General features: G+C 45.6%; 1 protein-coding gene across 2 annotated transcripts in view; it reads left to right on the forward strand.

Moving 5' to 3' along the window:
• LOC117506860 (WD repeat-containing protein 82-like) overlaps positions 1-22067 on the forward strand; it is a 38970-nt gene extending 16903 nt beyond the window's left edge. For both annotated transcript variants that reach the window (XM_034166524.1, XM_034166522.1), the window contains 8 exons: positions 910-1005; positions 1079-1183; positions 1268-1282; positions 1364-1405; positions 3782-3907; positions 4040-4190; positions 11300-11421; positions 21318-22067. In XM_034166524.1, coding sequence (XP_034022415.1) covers positions 910-1005; positions 1079-1183; positions 1268-1282; positions 1364-1405; positions 3782-3907; positions 4040-4190; positions 11300-11421; positions 21318-21485 — 825 coding nt within the window. In that variant the 3' untranslated portion in view covers positions 21486-22067. The remainder of the gene's footprint in view (positions 1-909; positions 1006-1078; positions 1184-1267; positions 1283-1363; positions 1406-3781; positions 3908-4039; positions 4191-11299; positions 11422-21317) is intronic.

Consider the following 22067-nt stretch of genomic DNA (forward strand, 5'->3'; position numbering starts at 1 on the left):
TAGCATCATGCAGTCGACCATTCTACGAGTCTACCCATTGACATCAATAAGGTATTTTTCTCACTAGATATCGTCTCTTTTTTGGACCATTCTCTGTAAACCCTAAAGACAGTTGTGTGTGAAAATCCCAGTAGATCAGCCCGTCTGGCACCATCAGCCATTCCACATTCAGAGTCATTTAAATCCCCTTTCTTCCCCATTCTGATGCTCGCTTTGATCTTCAGCAAGTCATCATCACCATGTCTAGATGCCTAAATGCATCGAGTTGCTGCCATGTGATTTAGCTGATAAGCTGTTTGTGTTAACAAGCAATCGAACATGTGTACCTAATAAAGTGGCTGGTGAGTGTCTATATGTGCATATATTTGATGTTTTTTGTTTTTATTTCATCAGCAAGTCACCAGAGAAATAAATATAAAATGTGCAATAAAATCAACTCAAATGTGAGATTTTATTTATTTAGTCTGCTTAGTTTAAAAAAAAGAAACAGTCAATTTCCATCCATCCATTTTCTATACCCACTTACTCAAATTAAGGATCATTGGGGGGTTGGAGCCTATCCCAGCAGTCACAGGGTGAGGGGTATAGGTACACCCTGGACAGGACGCCAGTCTGTCGCAAAGCAGTTGATTTTCAAATAATGAAACTCACACACAGAGTGGTAAATGATTACTCAATAATACAGTTATTGTAAAAGATGAAGTTAATACAACTTCATAAAAATAATTTGTTTATAAATCTTAAACATTTAGTAGTTTTTTGTATTCACAAATTTATAGATTTGCACAGTATTTTACATCAGTCAAAAATATATAAAAAAAAATGTTAAATGAATATTTGATGAAAAATCACAAACTATAATGATCCTGGATACAGTTCTTTATTTGTGTCTGTCCTGGTGCCCACTAGGTGAGGCAGAAGATGGTGTACGCAGCGACACGTGCCACACTGAAGAAAGAGTTTGGAGGAGGTCACATTAAAGATGAAGTGTTTGGCACAGTCGAGGTTAGTAAAGCACCTCCATCATGATGTAAGTGAAGGTCATAGTGAAATTTAAGTCCCGTGCTTGTGTCGGCAGGATGACCTGAGCTTCCAGGGATACGTGCGCCACATGTCGTCGTCCTCCACCCCAGCTCCATTAACAGCAGCTGAACAGGAATTACAACGAGTTAAAGTTACAGAGGTGACGTTAAAAGAATGCAAAGTGCCTGAATAACATTGTCATATGTTCATATCATGTTTGTTTTATTTTGCTTTCTTTCTGCAGGATAAAGTTGTGTGGGTATGTTGATGTTAATTCTTTTATTATTAATAAAAAAGGCTTTATTGTAGATAGACAAATTTTAAAACTCTCTATCCACAGGATGAACGTAGACGAATTGGAACCCCAACGGCACGAGCGAGGGTTAGTACTGTCATTTTTTTTTCAGTTCATGTTGTTGTTTGTTTACATACAGTTGTATGCAAATGTTTGGGCACCCCTGATAATTTTCATGATCTTCCTTTATAAATCATTGGATCATCAATTAAATAAATTATTAAATATATCATACAGCAGACGAACACACTGATATTTGAGAAGTGAAATGAAGTTTCTAGTATTTACAGAAAGTGTGCAATAATTATTTAAACAAAATTAGGCAGGTGCATAAATCTGGGCACCCTTGTCATTTTTATTGATTTGAATACATTTAGCACTAATTGGAACACTAAATTGGTTTGGTAAGCTCACTGACCCTTGACCTCCTTACACGGGTGAATCCAATCATGAGAAAGGGTATTTATGGTGACCATTTCCAAATGTTTCCCCTCTTTGCATCTCTTCTAATGAGTGGCAACATGGGAGCCTCTAAACAAATCTCAAATGACCGGAAAGCAAAGATTGTTCAACATCATGGTTTAGGGGAAGGATACAAAAAGCTATCTCAGAGATTTCAGCTGTCAGTTTCCACTGTGAGGAGCATAATGATGAAATGGAAGACTGCAGGCACAGTACTAGTTAAGGCCCGAAGTGACAGGCCAAGAGATATCTCAGATAAGCTGAAGCGAAGGATGGTGAGACCAGCCATAGTCAACCCACAGACCTGCTCCAAAGATCTACAACATGATCTTGCTGCAGATAGTGTCTCTGTGCATCATTCAATACAGCGCACTTTGCACAAGGACATGCTGTATGATGCTGTAATACAGAGGAACTCTTTTCTGTGTACACACCACAAACAGAGTCGCTTGAGGTATGCTAAAGCACATTTGGACAAGCCAGCTTCATTTTGGAATAAGGTGCTGTGGACTGATTAAAATAAAATTGAGTTATTTGGACATAACAAAGGGTGGTATGCATGGCAGAAAAAGAACACAGCATTCCCAGAAAAATGCTTGCTACCTACAGTAAAATTTGGATGTAGTTCCATCATGCTGTGGGGCTGTGTGGCCAGTGCAGGTACTGGAAATCTTGTTAAAGTTGAGGGTCACATAGATTCCAGTCAATATCAGCAGATTCGTGAGAACAATGTTCATGAATCAGTGACAAAGTTGAAGTTGCACCGGGGCTGGATCTTTCAACAAGACAACGACCCTAAACACTGCTCAACATCTACTAAGGCATTCATGCAGAGGAACAAGTATAACATTCTGGAATGGCCATCTCAGTCCCCAGACCTGAATATTATTGAAAACCTGTGGTGTGATTTTAAGCGGGCTGTCCATGCTCTGAAACCAATAAACCTGAGATGTTTTGCGTAGAAGAATGGTCCAAAATACCTTCAACCAGAATCCAGACTCTCATTGGAAGCTATTGGAAGCGTTTAGAGGCTGTTATTTCTGCAAAAGGAGGATCTACTAAATATTGATGTATTTTTTTTCTGTTGGGGTGCCCAAATTTAGGCACCTGCCTAATTTTAAAGAATTATTGCACACTTTCTGTAAATCCTAGAACTTCATTTTACTTCTTAAATATCAGTGTGTTCATCTGCTATATGATATATTTAATTGAAATTTTTGATCCAGACAATGATTGATTTATAAAGGAAAATCATGAAAATTATCAGGGGTGTACAAACGTTTGCATACAACTGTATATATCCAGGCATGCGCATAACTAGTGCTCATGCGTGCTAAAAAAAATAAATAATGCATAGCAGAAATAGAATTTATCACCGATAAAAGTCATAAAGTGCTTCACAAGAAACAGTAAAACTACAGTCATAACACAAACCATATCAAACACAATAAAAATAGGAAACAGCATAAAAACTATATTAAAAACAACAAATCTATCTAAAAGCTTGTCTGTATAAAAGTGTCTACAGCTGTTTTTTTAAGAGTCAACCGAGCCTGTGCAGTGTAAAGACAGAGGAAGAGCATTCCAGAGACTTGCTCGAAATGATCGAAGTGTTTGGGACCATCAGCAACCTCTGACCTGATGATCTAAGGTCCCAGAACAAGAATAAGGTTTCAGCCAGTCTACGGTATACTGGTGACCTTGTCCATGTAGGGCCGTAAAAGTTAAAACTAAAATTTTGAATTCTGAAATGTACTGGCAGTCAGTAAAGAGAGGCCAGAACTGGAATGATGCTCACATCTCCCGTTTGCACAGATTAGCTGTGCAAACATGGTACACTGCTTGGATACATTTATTTTTGGTTAAAGGGCCAGCTTGTAGGAGTGCACCATATTTATTTTTTGTCATACACGAGCACCAGTTATGTGCATGTCTGTATATATCATGGATGTGTGGTGACAGAAATTGGATCAAGATTGAAATGTTTTGTTGTCCCTGCAGGTTACAATGGAGTTTGGCTTAGATAAAAGGGCACAGACTCTACAGGGTCTTGCATTCCCTTTACAAGAAGAGGCCAAACGTGCACTGCAGCAACTCAAACAGAAGCACATCAACTACATACAGCTGGTAAAATAATGAGCAATCATGACTGAATTTGTATTATGTATCAATCAAGCACTATGAAAATGAAATCTAAATGTACAGTGAACTGTGCAGGAATGCTTGATAGAAGGAAGGATAATGACCTGTGCATTGCAGAGACTGGATGTTGACAGAGAGACCATTGAGCTGGTTCATACTGACCCTACAGAGACCCATGAGCTTCCCTACAGAATTCCCACAGATTCACCGAGATACCACTTCTTCATCTTCAAGCATTTCCACCAGGGCCAGCTGCAAGAGGCACTGGGTCAGTATAAAGACTCACTGTACTTTTGACCGGACGGGTTCATGCACAAGTGGTAAAGCGATCAGATGATATGTGCACACACACATGCACAGCAGGGTGTGCGGATGATCCAGCCTGCCATTCGTGCAGTACTTCGATCGGTTGTTCTGAACACACACACACGCGCGCGCACACAGTGGTTCGAGCACTTACGATTAGATGGACGTGTGTGGTCTGATCACCTCTGAGGTCTGGGTGGAAGGCAAGCGAGGGGTGGAAGGGTGTGGCAGGGTGAGCGCTGTGGCCCCTCTGTTGAAGACCTGCTGTGTCACACTGCTGGGTGTCGAATGACATCCAACCCATGGACTGATTACATGTAAATCAGGGTCCCCTGATTATTGCATCACTGTAGTGCATGGTGATCAGATTATTACTGATGTGCACACTCACAGCCGTTATTACCAGTAATAGCCACCAGTCACAATGCAGTGAACCCGTGTACAGGGGACCCTGTATGAGACACAGCAGTCCATATATTGGATAAAATATGAGAGATAAGGCATGCCCAGACATTAATGCATCAGCGCCCCCCCAGTGCATGTGTGCTCTCTCTTGCTGTCTCTCTTACCCACCAGAGACTCAGCTGTTTCGCATGGGTGCACGTACAGGAAAGCGATCAGCTGTTTATGAGCACACAAACATGCAGCTGAGCGAACATGTGTTTCCACCACACACACGTGCAGTGGTTCGTGCACATGAGAGAGCCCCACGCCTTTCCTTTCTCCAGGATATGAGGTCCATGAGCTGACCACACCTGGTTCACGTGTGTGCCCTGGCAATCAGTCAATGCTTCGGACTGCGAAGCTTGGGATCACGTGTTACATGCTGTGACGTGCAGCGGAGCATCACACCATATGGGAATTATATTTCGTGGTGGACGAGGCATTTGTGAGCTGCTGTTGGCAGCTTACAGCGCTGCCAGGTTGAGAGGGTGGACCTCACAGGCTTCAGCTCCTGCTGGTGTTTGCCCTGCGCTGTGACACGCACCTGGAGACATTCTGAAGGTGAGGTTTATTTATGTTGTGAAGGTCTGGTGAATCAGTTGCCCCATCCTTCCTCCTACAGAGGTCCATGGTGTCCATGTCATGATGGGTGTTTCACAGCTGTCACATCCTGTTGAGCTGCGTTGTGGTGCACCGCGCCGAGCCTTTGACACGCATTGACTCACCGTGGGACAGCAGCACATTGTGGCGCACCTGCACGTCATGTTACAGCTATGCTGATCATATTATTTCACATACGTTCTCTAACCCATCGGAGGGAATGACAATGTATGAGGTTCTTTGCGGGTATGACAGCCCGTTCAGCTGTGCAGGCTGGGCTGCGGCTCTGAGACGCATTGACCTGCAGTGACACACGGTGCTTTCGATGTGATTGTGCATTGTCCACATCTGGTCCACAAAATGAATGCGTGTCACAGACATTGCACATAACAATATTTCATTTGCAATCCCTGATTGGAATCCAGTGGAAGTGCACATACTGCTCATCTGTGCCACAATCGGGACATGCCGGCAGGATGTGCCATGCTTGACCATGGCCAATTACCCTCAAACGCAATCACACTATTTCGAATGCTGTTTTGACGCCATCAGTTCATTTAGAACCCAGATCTATGCTATGATGGTTCTTGGTCCAGTGAGACATCGGCATCAATTTGACCAGTTAACACTCAGTCTAGGCTCGTGTGTCATACATCACACTGACAAAGTGAGGAACCTTGGGGTAATTTTTGATCCTTTGTTGTCCTTTGGTCTCCATATTAGAAATATTACTAGGACTGCTTTCTTCCACCTGCAAAATATAGCGAAGATTCGTCCCATTCTGTCTATGGCTGATGCTGAGACCCTGATCCATGCGTTCATCTCTTCTAGATTGGACTACTGCAATGTTCTATTTTCTGGTTTACCGCAGTCTAGCATTAGGGGTCACCAATTGGTTCAGAATGCTGCAGCCAGACTTTTGACACAAAGCAGAAAGTTTGACCACATTACACTCATTTTGGCGTCTCTTCACTGGCTTCCTGTCCCAGTGAGATCAGATTTTAAGGTTCTGCTACTAACCTATAAAATTACCTCCCTACCTAGCTGACCTAATTAAACCTTACGTACCGGCCCGGGCTTTACGTTCTCAGGGTGCAGGACTACTTTGTGTCCCTAAGGTGAATAAGAAGTCTGCGGGTCACAGAGCTTTCTCTTATCGTGCCCCTGTTCTGTGGAATGATCTCCCTGCATCAATAAAACAATCAGATTCTGTGGAGACTTTCAAGTCCAGACTTAAGATGCACTTATTTTCCCTTTCATATGGCTAGCATACTGGTGCAGTTTTGTTTTACGCTTTTTACTCTTTTAATTCATGTTATTAGTAATTGAAGTGGGCCGCGGCCTCAACTTCACCTAAATTCTGGGTCTTTTAGTGAAGCTTAGGGCTAGCTTGTTGATTAATGCTGGCAAATTATACAGTATTTTTTGTCTTTCTGATGCCTGATTCTGTTTTTTCTCTGTTTAAGGTGCAGCTCCATCCAGAGATGGGAGTTGTGTTTGTGTTGGCGATCCTCCTGTCCTGTGCACCAACAGCAATTCTTGTATATTCGTCTGTGAATTGTTCTGTGAATTATTTCTGTATTTTATGTTTGTAGCATGGCCCAAGCAGAGGGTCACCCCTTTGAGTCTGGTCTGCTTGAGGTTTCTTCCTCAGATGGAGTTTTTCCTTACCACTGTTGCTCTGGGGGTTGGTAAGGTTAGACCTTACCTATGTGAAGCGCCTTGAGGCAACTCTGTTGTGATTTGGCGCTATATAAAGGAAATAAATTGAATTGAAATAGATCAGTCTGCACTCTGACCGCCGTTCCACGTTTCCTCAGTTTGAATGCAGCTCGACAGTGGTGTGCATGTGCACTACATTCATGATGGCCACGCGATTGTGCCCGACTGTGTGGCATGCACTCAAGAATGCTGTACGTGGATTTCGAATGCAGTTCGTATTTGCCCGACTGTAGTTCGGATATCCATTTGTGCGGCATAAATTGGTAAATGGACTGCATTTATGTAGCGCTTTTCCATTTGCATCAGACGCTCAAAGCACTTTGCACACTAATGACTCACATTCACCCCGATGTGAGGGTGCTGCCATACAAGGTACTCACTACACACCGGGAGCAGCTACGGGATTAAGGACCTTGCCCAAGGGCCCTTAGTGATTTTTCGGTCAGGCTGGGAGTTGAACCAAGGATCCTCTGGTCTCAAACCCAACACTTAACCACTAGACCGTCACCTCCCCTGTTAGGGCATTTGGGCTCATTTGTGCTCTGGTGTGATGGGGAGGTGTATGCAGGCACGGTTGAGACATTCGGCCAGGATTCGATGTGCTTGACCAATTCGAACAGCTCCGCATTCGCTCTCCGAATGCTTAAAATTGCATGCAGATTGCCGTAAGAATAGTCAGATTGCGGTTCAATGGCACCTTGACCGCTGTTCAAGTGTTTTCCAACATGAGTGTAGAGTGCATGTCCTCTGGCCACAGGTATGTGCCGAATGCTGTACAAATGCTGCGCGAGGGTTTCGAATACAGCTGAAATTTGCTCGACTGTGGCTCATATTCATACGGCATTCGGGGTCATTTGTGCTCTAGTGTGACAGGGTTGAAGGAATGGTTCTGGAAGCCTGGCACAGCTGTAACTCTGAGCTCTGAATTTTAACTCTTAATGCAGGAGATGACTTTGATTGAGAGATGATGAATATAAGGTGTCAGAGTAGCCATTTTGCGCACGAGCTAAATAATAGTAAATGAGAACAGACTTATTTTTAGTCTCTGTGTACAACGTAAAAGATCCAGCAGAATGACATGATTACATCAGCAGGCAAGTTATTCTGGAGAAATAGCAAGATAAAAGAATGCCCTGTAACCTGCTGACTTCTTTTTCATCTGTGGGTCTTTGAGAAGTGAAGTAATTATACATTTTGAGGATGCATTTTGCATCACTACTCTTAGCTTCATAGTGGAGTAGAGCAGAGAAAGATATTCTTTCACCAAAACAGCTCAAATCCAGGCTTGCATCTCAGATGTACCTTCTGGCAATTTGTAGCTAAACTTTCAGGTCTTCTTTTTAAGAAAATCCTCCATTATACCGCTTCATCATGAAGCTGTACAACTGGTGATACAAAATGCAAAGCTTGCACTGTGCACAATTTCTCCAATAACAGCCACATAAGCCTATAACTTCTTCTGGGTGTCTTGGTGGCTTCCCTCACTTTTCTCCTTCTTGCACAGTCACTGAGTTTTTGAGAACTGTCTACTCCATGTAGATTTAGCACAGAGTGCCATACTGGTTGTATTTCTTCGTAACTGATGTAAATAAAATCCAAGACATATTCAGTGGCAGCTTTAACATCAGAGAGCCTCGTCCACAAAAGACTCCAAGCTGTCATTAATGTTTAGGGGGCAACACACGGTATTAAGAACAGGGGTGGAAACAGATATCTGTTCACCATTCGATCCAAAACACAAATTGTCTCAAAAGATTGATACAACTAACGCGGTTCTTATTCACTCTTGTGAGGTTTAGTCAAAGCACCATCCTTTGTTTCTGCTTATGTTTGTTTTTGTTTATGTTCATATTTGTTTTTGTAAATGTTTTAAAAATCAATAAAAACTTAAATTACAAAAAAAAAAAAAAAAATAAAAAAAGGAACAGGGGTATGTAAATTTTTTATCAGGGTCATTTGTGTAGTTTCTGTTGTCATTATAATTTAAAAAGAATAAACAGAGTTGTTGGGCTTCACCCAACCACTAAACATGAGTTAAAAAAAGGTTGTGTTATCATTCATATTCTCTGAAAAATGGCCAAAAAAAAAAAAAATTCTGCCAGGGTGTGTGTGTGTGTGTGTGTGTATATATATATATATATATATATACACGAGGGCTGTCAATAAAGTAACGGTCCTTTTAATTTTTTTCAAGAACTATATGGATTTCATTCATATGTTTTTATGTCAGACATGCTTGAACCCTCGTGCGCATGCGTGAGTTTTTCCACGCCTGTCGGTGACGTCATTCGCCTGTGAGCACTCCTTGTGGGAGGAGTCGTCCAGCCCCTCGTCGGAATTCCTTTGTCTGAGAAGTTGCTGAGAGACTGGTGCTTTGTTTGATCAAAATTTTTTCTAAACCTGTGAGACACATCGAAGTGGACACGGTTCGAAAAATTAAGCTGGTTTTCAGTGAAAATTTTAACGGCTGATGAGAGATTTTGAGGTGATTCTGTCGCTTTAAGGACTTCCCACGGTGCGAGACGTCGCTCAGCGCTCTCAGCCGCCGTCGTCAGCCTGTTCAAGCTGAAAACCTCCACATTTCAGGTTCTATTGATCCAGGACGTCGTGAGAGAACAGAGAAGTTTCAGAAGAAGTCGGTTTCAGCATTTTATCCGGATATTCCACTGTTAAAGGAGATTTTTTTAATGAAAGACGTGCGGACGGGTCCGCGCGTCGGGACGCAGCCGCCGCGACGCTCTGCCACAGGAAAAACACTTCTGTTGAAAGCCTTAAGGACAAGTTGGAACATGTCCTGCCTGTTAAACAATTTCTCATATACTCACTCCACTGAAAGCCATCAAAAGCCGCCTGGATTTTACAAATGGTTATCAACACGGAGGTGTTTTTCCTGTGCCGCCGCACCGCGTCGGCTGCGTCCCGATGCGCGGATCCGTCCGCACGTCTTTCATTAAAAAAATCTCCTTTAACAGTGGAATATCCGGATAAAATGCTGAAACCGACTTCTTCTGAAACTTCTCTGTTCTCTCACGACGTCCTGGATCAATAGAGCCTGAAATGTGGAGGTTTTCAGCTTGAACAGGCTGACGACGGCGCCTGAGAGCGCTGAGCGACGTCTCGCACCGTGGGAAGTCCTTAAAGCGACAGAATCACCTCAAAATCTCTCATCAGCCGTTAAAATTTTCACTGAAAACCAGCTTAATTTTTCGAACCGTGTCCACTTCGATGTATCTCACAGGTTTAGAAAAAATTTTGATCAAACAAAGCGCCAGTCTCTCAGCAACTTCTCAGACAAAGGAATTCCGACGAGGGGCTGGACGACTCCTCCCACAAGGAGTGCTCACAGGCGAATGACGTCACCGACAGGCGTGGAAAAACTCATGCATGCGCACGAGGGTTCAAGCATGTCTGAGGTAAAAACATATGAATGAAATCCATATAGTTTTTGAAAAAATTAAAAAGGACCGTTACTTTACTGACAGCCCTCGTATATATATATATATATATATATATATATATATATATATATATATATATATATATCATTTCCATCTCACCCTGTCCTCTGTAACATCCTCTGTCACACCAACCACCTACATGTCCTCCATCACCACATTTGGCCTCCCTCTTCTCCTCCTGTCTGGTGGCTCCATCCTCAACATCCTTCTCCCTATATACCCTGGGTCTCTCCACTGCACATGTCCAAACATCTCAATCTCACCTCCCTGACTCCAAACCGTCCCACCTGATCTGTCCCTCTGATATGTTCATTCCTAATCCTGTCCATTCTCGTCACTCCCAAAGAGAATCGCAACATCTTCAGCTCTGCCACCTGTCTTTGTGTGTTAAATCCAGAGGTGTCAAATCCGGCATCAGAAAGTAAAAACCCTCCCATGCGTTGCTCCTACCTGTGCACCTAAAACAGGTGACCTTCCTGAAGAGCTGAACTAATTACAATCAGCTGGTTTATTGGGAAGATGGAACAAATGTATGGCTGGGCTTTTACTTTCTGAAGCTGGATTTGACACCTCTGGTTAAATCTCCCTGAAGTAGGCAGTTCTCAGAAACTGGAGTTATAGATAATACAAACGCATATAGCATCTTTTGAGGTGTCCCGGGTGCCTTGATAGCTTTCCTCAGGAGTCTCCTTGCACGGAGATGGAGATAGCAGTGATGCATTTTGTTTGCTTTTTTTGTTTGTTTTGTTTTTTCTTGGGTCATAAAAGCTGAACAGTTAACTTTGAATAAATTCTAGTAAGGTAGCACATGACAAAAAATTCAGTAACATGCACACCTCTCTTCCAGTGTTCATATATTCGATGCCCGGGTACACTTGTAGCATCAAGGAGCGGATGTTGTATTCCAGCTGTAAGAACAGGCTACTGGATGAGGTGGAGAGAGACTATCAGCTGGAGGTTACAAAAAAGGTGATTCTCTGTGATTTAAGTGCCTTTTATACTCAGTTACATTTACTTACAAGTTACCAGTTACTTTTGTTCTGTTTGTTCTGTTTCCTGCAACCTCTCAGTTGCTCATAAGTTAGTTATTTCTGTAGTTACCTAAAGCCTCTTAGTTTCTGTTACTTTTAAGGAACTTGCGTTTGATTAATGATTGAAGACAAGCTATTCCCCTTGATGTGGATGCACTTGAAAATTTAATCAGCTTTACTTTGGGCCAGTGTCCACCTGTCCATTAAGTTTAATTGAAATCAGTTTGTCATTTTGAAGCATCCTGCTCTCAAATGAACAGCAACAAAAACATAACCACATCAGGAAGGCTAACTGGAAGAGTACGTATATAGACTCCTCTATTAACATCACCTCTGCTGAGATTTTCTTTTCTTCCATCCTGTGTCAGAACTGCATCATACTGTTCAGAATATATGCAAATTGTAACATTGCAACAGGGATGATCCTCTGTGATTTTAAGGAAGTAACTAGCATATTTCCTGTGGGGGATCTACGGGGTCTAGATTGGGTAACGTTTATAAAATAGGTAGCTGACATTTTCAGAAAAGGAGAGAATATCATTAACCATGTCTGCGATGGGAAAAACAACAAAGACTGTTTCCATGGCAGTAATGGGCTGGGCAGCATGGTGGCTTAGTGGTTAGCACTGTTGCCTCACAGCAAGAAGGTCATGGGTCCAAAGACATGCAGGTTAGGTGAATTGGAAACTTTAAATTAACTGTAGGTACGAGTGTGAATGAGTTTGTTTTTGCATATGTGGCCCTGAAGCAGACTAGTATTCGGTCCAGGTTGTTGGGAAAGTGTAGGGACACGGACCCACAACAGGGGGCGTAAATGAACGGACAATGGATGAGCCAAAAGTATAACACTTTACTGTTGTGAAATGTGCACAACGAAATACAGACAATTGCAGACTTTGGAATACAGCCAAATATACAAAGGTGACGTGCGGGCAGGCTTGAGGATAGAAGACGTCTGTCCAGAGAAGAGCCGGATCCCACACGATTTCCACTGCCAGCGGATCTGAAGCACACCGGAGCCGCCAAGTCCTGAGTCCCCAGGTGGCCACCGTCTTCAGCTGTCAGACTTGGTACTGCTGGCAGGAAGAACAGACAGATGATGGTGGGTGCGTGAACACCCAGCAAACAGTCAGCACAGCACAGTTCTCTTCTGGTGGAATACCTCCACCTCCTAATCACAATTATCCCAAGAGTTCGTGCAGAATCCAAATGTCACACTAGCGGAGTCTGGGATGAGGAGCGGAGAACACCAACTCCCCAAACACACCTACAAACTCTCGTGTACAAAGGTACGTCTGCAAACTCAGAATTTAACATAGTTAAACGCAGAAGTAAATACGTTACGACTGTCTTACGTTTAGCTGAACAATTCGTGTTCAAAGGCTGAGTGTTTACCTGACGGGTAGACGATATCTCGGCAGCGAGGTGGAGATGCTGCCCGGCTTTTATGGTGGTGGTGGTTGATGAGTGACAGCTGGTGTTGATGATGAGTGACAGCTGTCACTCCCAGTTGCTCCCGTGGGGCAGATGCGCCCTCTCGTGCCTGAAGCCCGCACTTCAGGCAGGGCACCCTCCAGTGGTGGGCCAGCAGTACCTCCTCTTCAGCGGCCCACACAACAGGAACCCCCCCTCAACTGGCGCCTCCTGGCGCCCGACCCGGCTTGTCGGGGTGACGGTTGTAGAAGTCGGCCAGGAGGGCCGGTCCAAGATGAAGCTCCTCTTCACCCAGGAGCGTTCTTCAGGTCCATACCCCTCCCAGTCCACCAAATACTGGAACCCCTGGCCCTGTCGACGGACGTCCAAGAGCCTGCGCACCGTCCATGCAGGTTTTCCGTCGATGATCCGGGCAGGAGGCGGCGCCGGTCCAGGGGTGCAGAGTGCTGAGGTATGGCAGGGCTTGATGCGGGACACGTGGAAGACTTGATTTTATTTTATTTGATTTGATTTGATCATTTATTTAGTCCCCATGGGGGCAATTCAGGTGCAGTCAGCAGTAAAAATTACATTACATTCATAAAACCACATCATACAAATTCATAAAAAACATAAAAACACAGCAGAATAAATATACAAAACACAAGACAGGGTGAATCCGCAGTGAAGCTGGTAGCTTCAGCTTCACTGCGGCCGGACTGAGGACTTTGAGGATGGTGAATGGTCCGATGAATCTGTCCTTGAGCTTTTGGGATTCCACTTGCAGGGGGATGTCCTTGGTGGATAGCCAAACCTCCTGCCCGGGCTGGTATGCCGGGGCCGGGGAACGCCGGCGGTCTGCGTGGGCCTTGGCCCTCGTCCGGGCTTTCAGCAGAGCAGAGCGGGCAGTACGCCACACCCGATGGCACCTCCTGAGGTGGGCTTGGACCAAGGGCACCCCGACCTCTCCCTCCACGAGCGGAAATAATGGGGGCTGGTACCCCAAACATACCTCAAACGGGGAGAGGCCGGTGGCAGATGAAATTTGGCTATTGTGAGCGTACTCGATCCAGGCCAGATGGGTGCTCCAGGCTGTCGGGTGTGCGGAGGTCACGCAGCGGAGAGCCCGCTCCAAATCCTGGTTTGTCTGCTCTGCCTGTCCATTCGTCTGGGGATGGTACCCGGACGAGAGGCTTATGGTGGCCCCCATTTCTCTACAGAAACTCCTCCAGACTTGCGAGGAGAACTGGGGACCACGGTCGGTGACAATGTCAGATGGAATCCCATGCAGACGTACAACATGGTGGACCAGGAGGTCTGCTGTCTCCTGGGCCGTCGGGAGCTTTTGGAGGGCCACGAAGTGGGCCGCCTTGGAGAACCGGTCCACTATCATGAGGACGGTGGTCATGCCCTGGGACGGCGGGAGGCCCGTGACGAAGTCCAGGCTGATGTGGGACCAGGGGCGATGAGGCACAGGTAGCGGCTGGAGGAGTCCCTGTGCCTGTTGATGGTCAGCTTTTCCCCTGGCGCAGGTGGTACAGGCCTGGACATACTCCCGGATGTCAGCTTCCATAGACGCCCACCAGAAGCGCTGCCGGACCACTGCCACGGTTCTTCGAACCCCTGGATGACAGGAGAGCTTGGAACCGTGACAGAAGTCCAGGACTGCAGCTCTGGCTTCTGGTGGGATGTACAACTTGTCTTTCGGACCAGTTCCCGGGTCCGGGTTCCGTGCCAGGGCCTCCAAGATGGTCTTCTCCACGTCCCAGGTGAGAGTGGCCACGACAGTGGACTCGGGGATGATGGATTCCGTTGGATCTGACAGCTCGGTTTTGACTTCCTCTTCGTGAACCCGGGACAAGGCGTCAGATCTTTGGTTCTTGGTCCCGGGGCGGTAGGTGATCTGGAAGTCAAAACACCCGAAGAACAATGACCAGCGGGCTTGCCTGGGGTTCAGACGTTTGGCGGTCCGGATGTACTCCAGATTCTGATGGTCCGTGAAAACCGTGAATGGCACTGCAGCTCCCTCCAACAGGTGTCTCCACTCCTCAAGAGCCTCTTTCACCGCAAGGAGTTCTCGATTGCCCACGTCATAGTTTTGCTCAGCCGGGGTCAACCTGCGGGAAAAATAGGCACGGGGTGGAGGACCTTATTGGACTCCCTGCTCTGGGACAGCACGGCTCCTATCAGTGAGTCAGAGGCATCCACTTCAACAATAAACTGGTGGTTAGGATCGGGCTGCACCAGAACTGGCGCAGTCGAGAACCAGCGTTTCAACTCCCTAAACGCGGCTTCGCACTGATCCGACCAGGTGAAGGGGACTTTGGAGGAGGTCAGGGCTGTCAAGGGACTAACCACCTGACCGTAGCCCTTAATGAACCTCCTGTAGAAGTTTGCAAAGCCGAGGAACTGTTGCAGCTTCCTACGGCTTGTTGGTTGGGGCCAATCTCTCACCGTCGCAACCTTGGCCGGATCAGGGGCGACGGAGTTGGAGGAGATTATGAACCCCAGGAAGGACAAAGAAGTGCGGTGGAACTCGCACTTCTCGCCCTTCACAAACAGCCGGTTCTCCAACAACCACTGCAGGACCTGACGTACATGCTTAACATGAATCTCAGGATCAAATCAAATCAATTTTATTTATATAGCGCCAAATCACAACAAACAGTTGCCCCAAGGCGCTTTATATTGTAAGGCTAAGCCATACAATAATTACGGAAAAACCCCAACGGTCAAAACGACCCCCTGTGAGCAAGCACTTGGAGACAGTGGGAAGGAAAAACTCCCTTTTAATAGGATCCGGGGAAAAGATGAGTATATCGTCCAGGTATACGAAGACGAATCGGTGCAGGAAGTCCCGCAAAACACCGTTCACCAAAGCTTGGAACGTCGCATGGGCGTTGGTGAGGCCGAACGGCATGACCAGGTACTCAAAGTCACCTAACGGGGTGTTAAATGCCGTCTTCCACTCGTCTCCCTTCCGGATCCGAACCAGGTGGTACGCATTCCTAAGATCCAGCTTTGTGAAAATTTTGGCTCCATGTAGGGGCGTGAACACTGAATCTAACAGGGGCAACGGGTATCGATTGTGAACCGTAATCTCGTTCAGCCCTCTGTAATCAATGTATGGACGGAGTCCGCCGTCTTTCTTGCCCACAAAAAAGAAACCAGCACCCATCGGGGAGGTGGAGTTCTGGATCAGCCCGGCAGCTAACGAGTCCCGGATGTAGGTCTCCATTGATTCGCGCTCTGGACGTGAGAGGTTGTACAGCCTGCTGGACGGGTACTCAACGCCCGGGATCAAATCAATGGCGCAATCGTACGGCCGGTGCGGGGGAAGAGAGAGTGCCAGATCTTTGCTGAAGACATCAGCAAGATCGTGGTACTCCTCAGGCACCACCTTCAGATTGGGGGGGACTTTAACCTCCTCATTAGCAGTTCAACTGGGGGGAACCGAGGATCCTAAACACTCCCGGTGGTAGGTTTCGCTCCACTGAGCCACAACCCCAGACGGCCAATCAATCCGGGGATTGTGTTTAATAATCCATGGGAAGCCCAGAATTACGTGGGAGGTAGAAGGAGTTACATAAAACTCAATCTCCTCCCGATGATTCCCAGACACTTCCAGAGTTACTGGTCATGTCTTGTGTGTGATTAAGGGAAGAAGGGTGCCATCTAGTGCTCGTATGTTCAATGGTGAGGGGAGCGCCACCAGAGGGAGCCCTACTTCCCTAGCCCATCTGCTGTCCAGCAGATTCCCTTCTGACCCCGTGTCCACCAGTGCTGGGGCTTGAAGGGTTAAATCCCCACTCAGGATTGTAACTGGGAGATGTGCGGATATGCATGTGTGTCCCACGTGAATTTCTTGGCCCACCCTTAGCCCAGTTTCTGAGGGCAGGCGTTGGTGTTTAACCGCTTGGGGCAGTTTTTCTGCAGATGTTCACTCAAGCCGCAGATGAAGCACTCCCCGTGGGCCAGTCTCCTCTGTCTATTTGAAGCTCTCAATTTAGCCCTGCTCGTGTCCATAGCATCTTCAGCAGGGGGAGCTGTAACCACACGGAGCGCTGAGGCTGTGGAGCGTGGGGAGGGCGGAACCCTTTGGGACCCAGAAGGGAGAGGGATGGTGCGTCCCCGGCCACGTCCTTCGTCTCGCTCCCGACGACGTTCGTCTAACCGATTGTCTAATCGTATACCCAGGTCGATGAGCCTGTCTAAATCCCGCGGCTCATCCTTAGCCACCAGGTGCTCCTTAAGGACCGACGACAGTCCGTTTACAAAGGCGGCGAGGAGTGCAGCAGCATTCCAGCCGGACCTCGCAGCCACGATGCGGAAGTCGACTGCATACTCGACTGCACTCCGACGCCCCTGTCGCATAGACAGTAGCACTGTTGAAGCGGTCTCGCCTCTATTTGGATGATCAAAAACCTGTTTGAATTACTTCACAAACCCAGTATATGTCGTTAGGAGCCGGGAATTCTGCTCCCAGAGCGCCGTAGCCCAGGCGCGTGCCTCACCTCGAAGCAAATTAATCACATAAGCCACCCGGCTGGAGTCCGACGCGTACATGACGGGACGCTGTGCGAAGACGAGTGAACACTGCATCAAGAAGTCTGCGCACGTCTCCACACAGCCTCCGTACGGTTCCGGGGGACTTATGTATGCTTCAGGGGATGGTGGGGGGGTTCGTTGAACGACCATTGGAATGTCTATATTTGGCACCAGGACAGCAGGAGGAGGAGCAGCAGCCGCACCCAGCGCGCGCGCTTCCACCTGTGCGGTGAGAGCCTCCATCCTATGCTTGAGTATGACGTTCTGCTTGGTCATTAAATCCAACCGAGCAGTGAAGGCGGTGAGGATTTGCTGCAACTCACCTACCACGCCTCCTGCTGGCGCCTGTGCACCCTGCTCTTCCATTGGTTGTTCAGCCGATGGTTGACGCCCCTCGGAATCCATGACGTTGGCCGAGATATCCTGTTGGGAAAGTGTAGTGACACGGACCCACAACAGGGGGCGTAAATGAACGGACAATGGATGAGCCAAAAGTATAACACTTTACTGTTGTGAAATGTGCACAATGAAATACAGACAATTGCAGATTTTGGAATACAGCCAAATATACAAAGGTGACGTGCGGGCAGGCTTGAGGTTAGAAGACATCTGTCCAGAGAAGAGCCGGATCCCACACGATTTCCACTGCCAACGGATCTGAAGCACACCGGAGCCGCCAAGTCCTGAGTCCCCAGGTGGCCACCGTCTTCAGCTGTCAGACTTGGTACTGCTGGCAGGAAGAACAGACAGATGATGGTGGGTGCGTGAACACCCAGCAAACAGTCAGCACAGCACAGTTCTCTTCTGGTGGAATACCTCCACCTCCTAATCACAATTATCCAAAGAGTTCGTGCAGAATCCAAATGTCACACTAGCGGAGTCTGGGATGAGGGGCGGAGAACGCCAACTCCCCAAACACACCTACAAACTTTCGTGTACAAAGGTACGTCTGCAAACTCAGAATTTAACATAGTTAAACACAGAAGTAAAGACGTTACGACTGTCTTACATTTAGCTGAACAATTCGTGTTCAAAGGCTGAGTGTTTACCTGACGGGTAGACAATATCTCGGCAGCGAGGTGGAGATGCTGCCCGGCTTTTATGGTGGTGGTGGTTGATGAGTGACAGCTGGCGTTGATGATGAGTGACAGCTGTCACTTCCAGTTGCTCCCATGGGGCGGATGCGCCCTCTTGTGCCTGAAGCCTGCACTTCAGGCAGGGCGCCCTCCGGTGGTGGGCCAGCAGTACCTCCTCTTCAGCGGCCCACACAACACAGGTTGTACCTCGCTTCTCACTCTATATATAGGGGTATAGAAAATAAATGATCAAAACTTCAAAGCACTAAATAGAGGTCAACATGATGATAATAGTAACCATTAAAGTCTGCAAAGCTTTACTTGGGTTAAAAGGTACATGAATGTGTGTGAGCGAGAGCTATACAAGCCCTGGCAAAAATTATGGAATCACGGAGGATGTTCATTCAGTTGTTTAATTTTGTAGAAAAAAAGCAGATCACAGACATGACACAAACCTAAAGTCATTTCAAATGGCAACTTTCTGGCTTTAAGAAACACTATAAGAAATCAGAAAAAAAATTGTGGCAGTCAGTAATGGTTACTTTTTTAGACCAAGCAGAGGGAAAAAAAATATGGAATCACTCAATTCTGAGGAAAAAATTATGGAATCATGAAAAACAAAAGACCGCTCCAACACATCACTAGTATTTTGTTGCACCACCTCTGGCTTTTATAACAGCTTGCAGTCTCTGAGGCATGGACTTAATGAGTGACAAACAGTGCTCTTCATCAATCTGGCTCCAACTTTCTCTGATTGCTGTTGCCAGATCAGCTTTGCAGGTTGGAGCCTTGTCATGGACCATTTTCTTCAACTTCCACCAAAGATTTTCAATTGGATTAAGATCCGGACTATTTGCAGGCCATGACATTGACCCTATGTGTCTTTTTGCAAGGAATGTTTTCACAGTTTTTGCTCTATGGCAAGATGCATTATCATCTTGAAAAATGATTTCATCATCCACAAACATCCCTTCAATTGATGGGATAAGAAAAGTGTCCAAAATATCAACGTAAACTTATGCATTTATTGATGATGTAATGACAGCCATCTCCCCAGTGCCTTTACCTGACGTGCAGCCCCATATCATCAATGACTGTGGAAATTTACATGTTCTCTTCAGGCAGTCATCTTTATAAATCTCATTGGAATGGCACCAAACAAAAGTTCCAGCATCATCACCTTGCCCAATGCAGATTCGAGATTCATCACTGAATATGACTTTCATCCAGTCATCCACAGTCCACAATTGCTTTTCCTTAGCCCATTGTAACCTTGTTTTTTTCTGTTTAGGTGTTAATGCTGGCTTTCGTTTAGCTTTTCTGTATGTAAATCCCATTTCCTTTAGGCGGTTTCTTACAGTTCGATCACAGACGTTGACTCCAGTTTCCTCCCATTCCTTCCTCATTTGTTTTGTTGTGCATTTTCGATTTTTGAGACATATTGCTTTAAGTTTTCTGTCTTGATGCTTTGATGTCTTCCTTGGTCTACCAGTATGTTTGCCTTTAACAACCTTCCCATGTTGTTTGTATTTGGTCCAGAGTTTAGACACAGCTGACTGTGAACAACCAACATCTTTTGCAACACTGCGTGATGATTTACCCTCTTTTAAGAGTTTGATAATCCTCTCCTTTGTTTCAGTTGACATCTCACGTGTTGGAGCCATGATTCATGTCAGTCCACTTGGTGCAACAGCTCTCCAAGGTGTGATCACTCCTTTTTAGATGCAGACTAACGAGCAGATCTGATTTGATGCAGGTGTTAGTTTTGGGGATGAAAATTTACAGGGTGATTCCATAATTTATTCCTCAGAATTGAGTGAGTCCATATTTTTTTTCCCTCTGCTTGGTCTAAAAAAGTAACCGTTACTGACTGCCACAATTATTTTTCCTGATTTCTTATAGTGTTTCTTAAAGCCAGAAAGTTGCCATTTGAAATGACTTTAGTTTTGTGTCATGTCTGTGATCTGCTTTTTTTCTACAAAATTAAACAACTGAATGAACATCCTCCGAGGCCGGTGATTCCATAATTATTGCCAGGGGTTGTAATAATGTGTGATAACCTAAATGAATGTGAGCAGCTGAATGAGTACCACACAGCCCCCAAACTGTGGGAGCGGCACTACAGTCTCACATAAACCCTTCAAACACAACAGGCATTGCTGCCCCACCTTTAACCAGTATCATGCACCAGCAGGACACAAGGAGGAACCACTGGAACACAGACCAGCCACCCAATGAAGTGGTGCACACAACCACCCTGAACACTACAGTAAACCAGCCCTATGAGGACAAGACCCCTGTCCAAACAGCAAAAAGGCCGCAAAACTTCACAGAGAGTCAATGCCCCATCTGAGACCACCCCCCAGGGCAGGAGCTGGCAACAAGTTTGAGCAATACTGCACCCCTGAGGCCAAAGGTCCTGCACCATAGCTAGTGGGAGGATGTCCCGCCAGTGCCAGGATCACACACATTCCAGAAGTCCCGAACTTGCTGCACCCAGGCACAAGACATGAATCAACTCTTCCTTGGCCCAAAGCTGACTCCTCCAGCATATTTCTTTGAAATTTGTTCTTATACTTTTGAGAAATTCTGCTATCAAGTGCACAAACATACTAACAGACAAATGGTAACAAAAAAACTCCTTGACAGATGAATATAAAATAACTGCATTTCCATGGAGAAACAGATAACACATTCCATTTTGTTTATTGCTTTGCCTCATAGATTGTGTTTCTAAGTGTCTCTTGTCCGTTAGTATTAACAAAGTTTATAGTAATCTGTTTTTGTGTTCGTGTAGATGGAGATTGACAGCGGTGATGGTCTGACAGAAGACTTTCTCTATGAGGAGGTCCACCCGATGGAGCACACCTTGAAGCAAGCCTTCTCTAAGCCTTGTGGACCAGGAGGGAAGAGGGGCAACAAACGAGTAATCAAGGGTGCAGGAGAGAACGGGGAGGAAAGTTAGGCATTCTATACACATCTACAGGTATACAGTGAAACTAAAAAGATGTCTGTGAATTGATTTGTATTATTTGATTCTTTTGTTTCTCGTCATTTATTCTTTATTTTTACTTAAGGGCACACATTTCACACAGGTAAAAGCTCCTTTAGAAAATTGTCTGAATGCAAGTTACTAAAATGATTACAGAATCAAACTGTCATCAAAAGACACTTTAGTAGCACCTCTGTAAACGGAAAACAAGAAATCCATCACTGGTGGTTTCATTCTAACTATGGTGAGTGTACAGTCACATCTCTTGGTTTCTGATGGTTAACACTGCAATAAGTTGTAATTTCATTCTAATGTATAATGCAGTTTACACTGGTGGCCGTGTGATGTAAAGTGAAATACAGTTACGTCCAGAAGTGGTAACGTTCAGCTTTGAGGGGAATTAAAGTAAAACAGCTGAATGGTGTTGGAAATAAACTATCTTTAGTAACCTACTGTCTATTTTTAATGGTTGAGAAATATTTAGACAAAGAGCTGTTAAATTGTTCTCTGACCAGCTGTGTATTATTCTTGCATTATTCCATGTGCAAGTAAAAG

The sequence above is a fragment of the Thalassophryne amazonica genome, chromosome 3, assembly GCF_902500255.1.
Source record: "Thalassophryne amazonica chromosome 3, fThaAma1.1, whole genome shotgun sequence".
NCBI lineage: Eukaryota > Metazoa > Chordata > Actinopteri > Batrachoidiformes > Batrachoididae > Thalassophryne > Thalassophryne amazonica.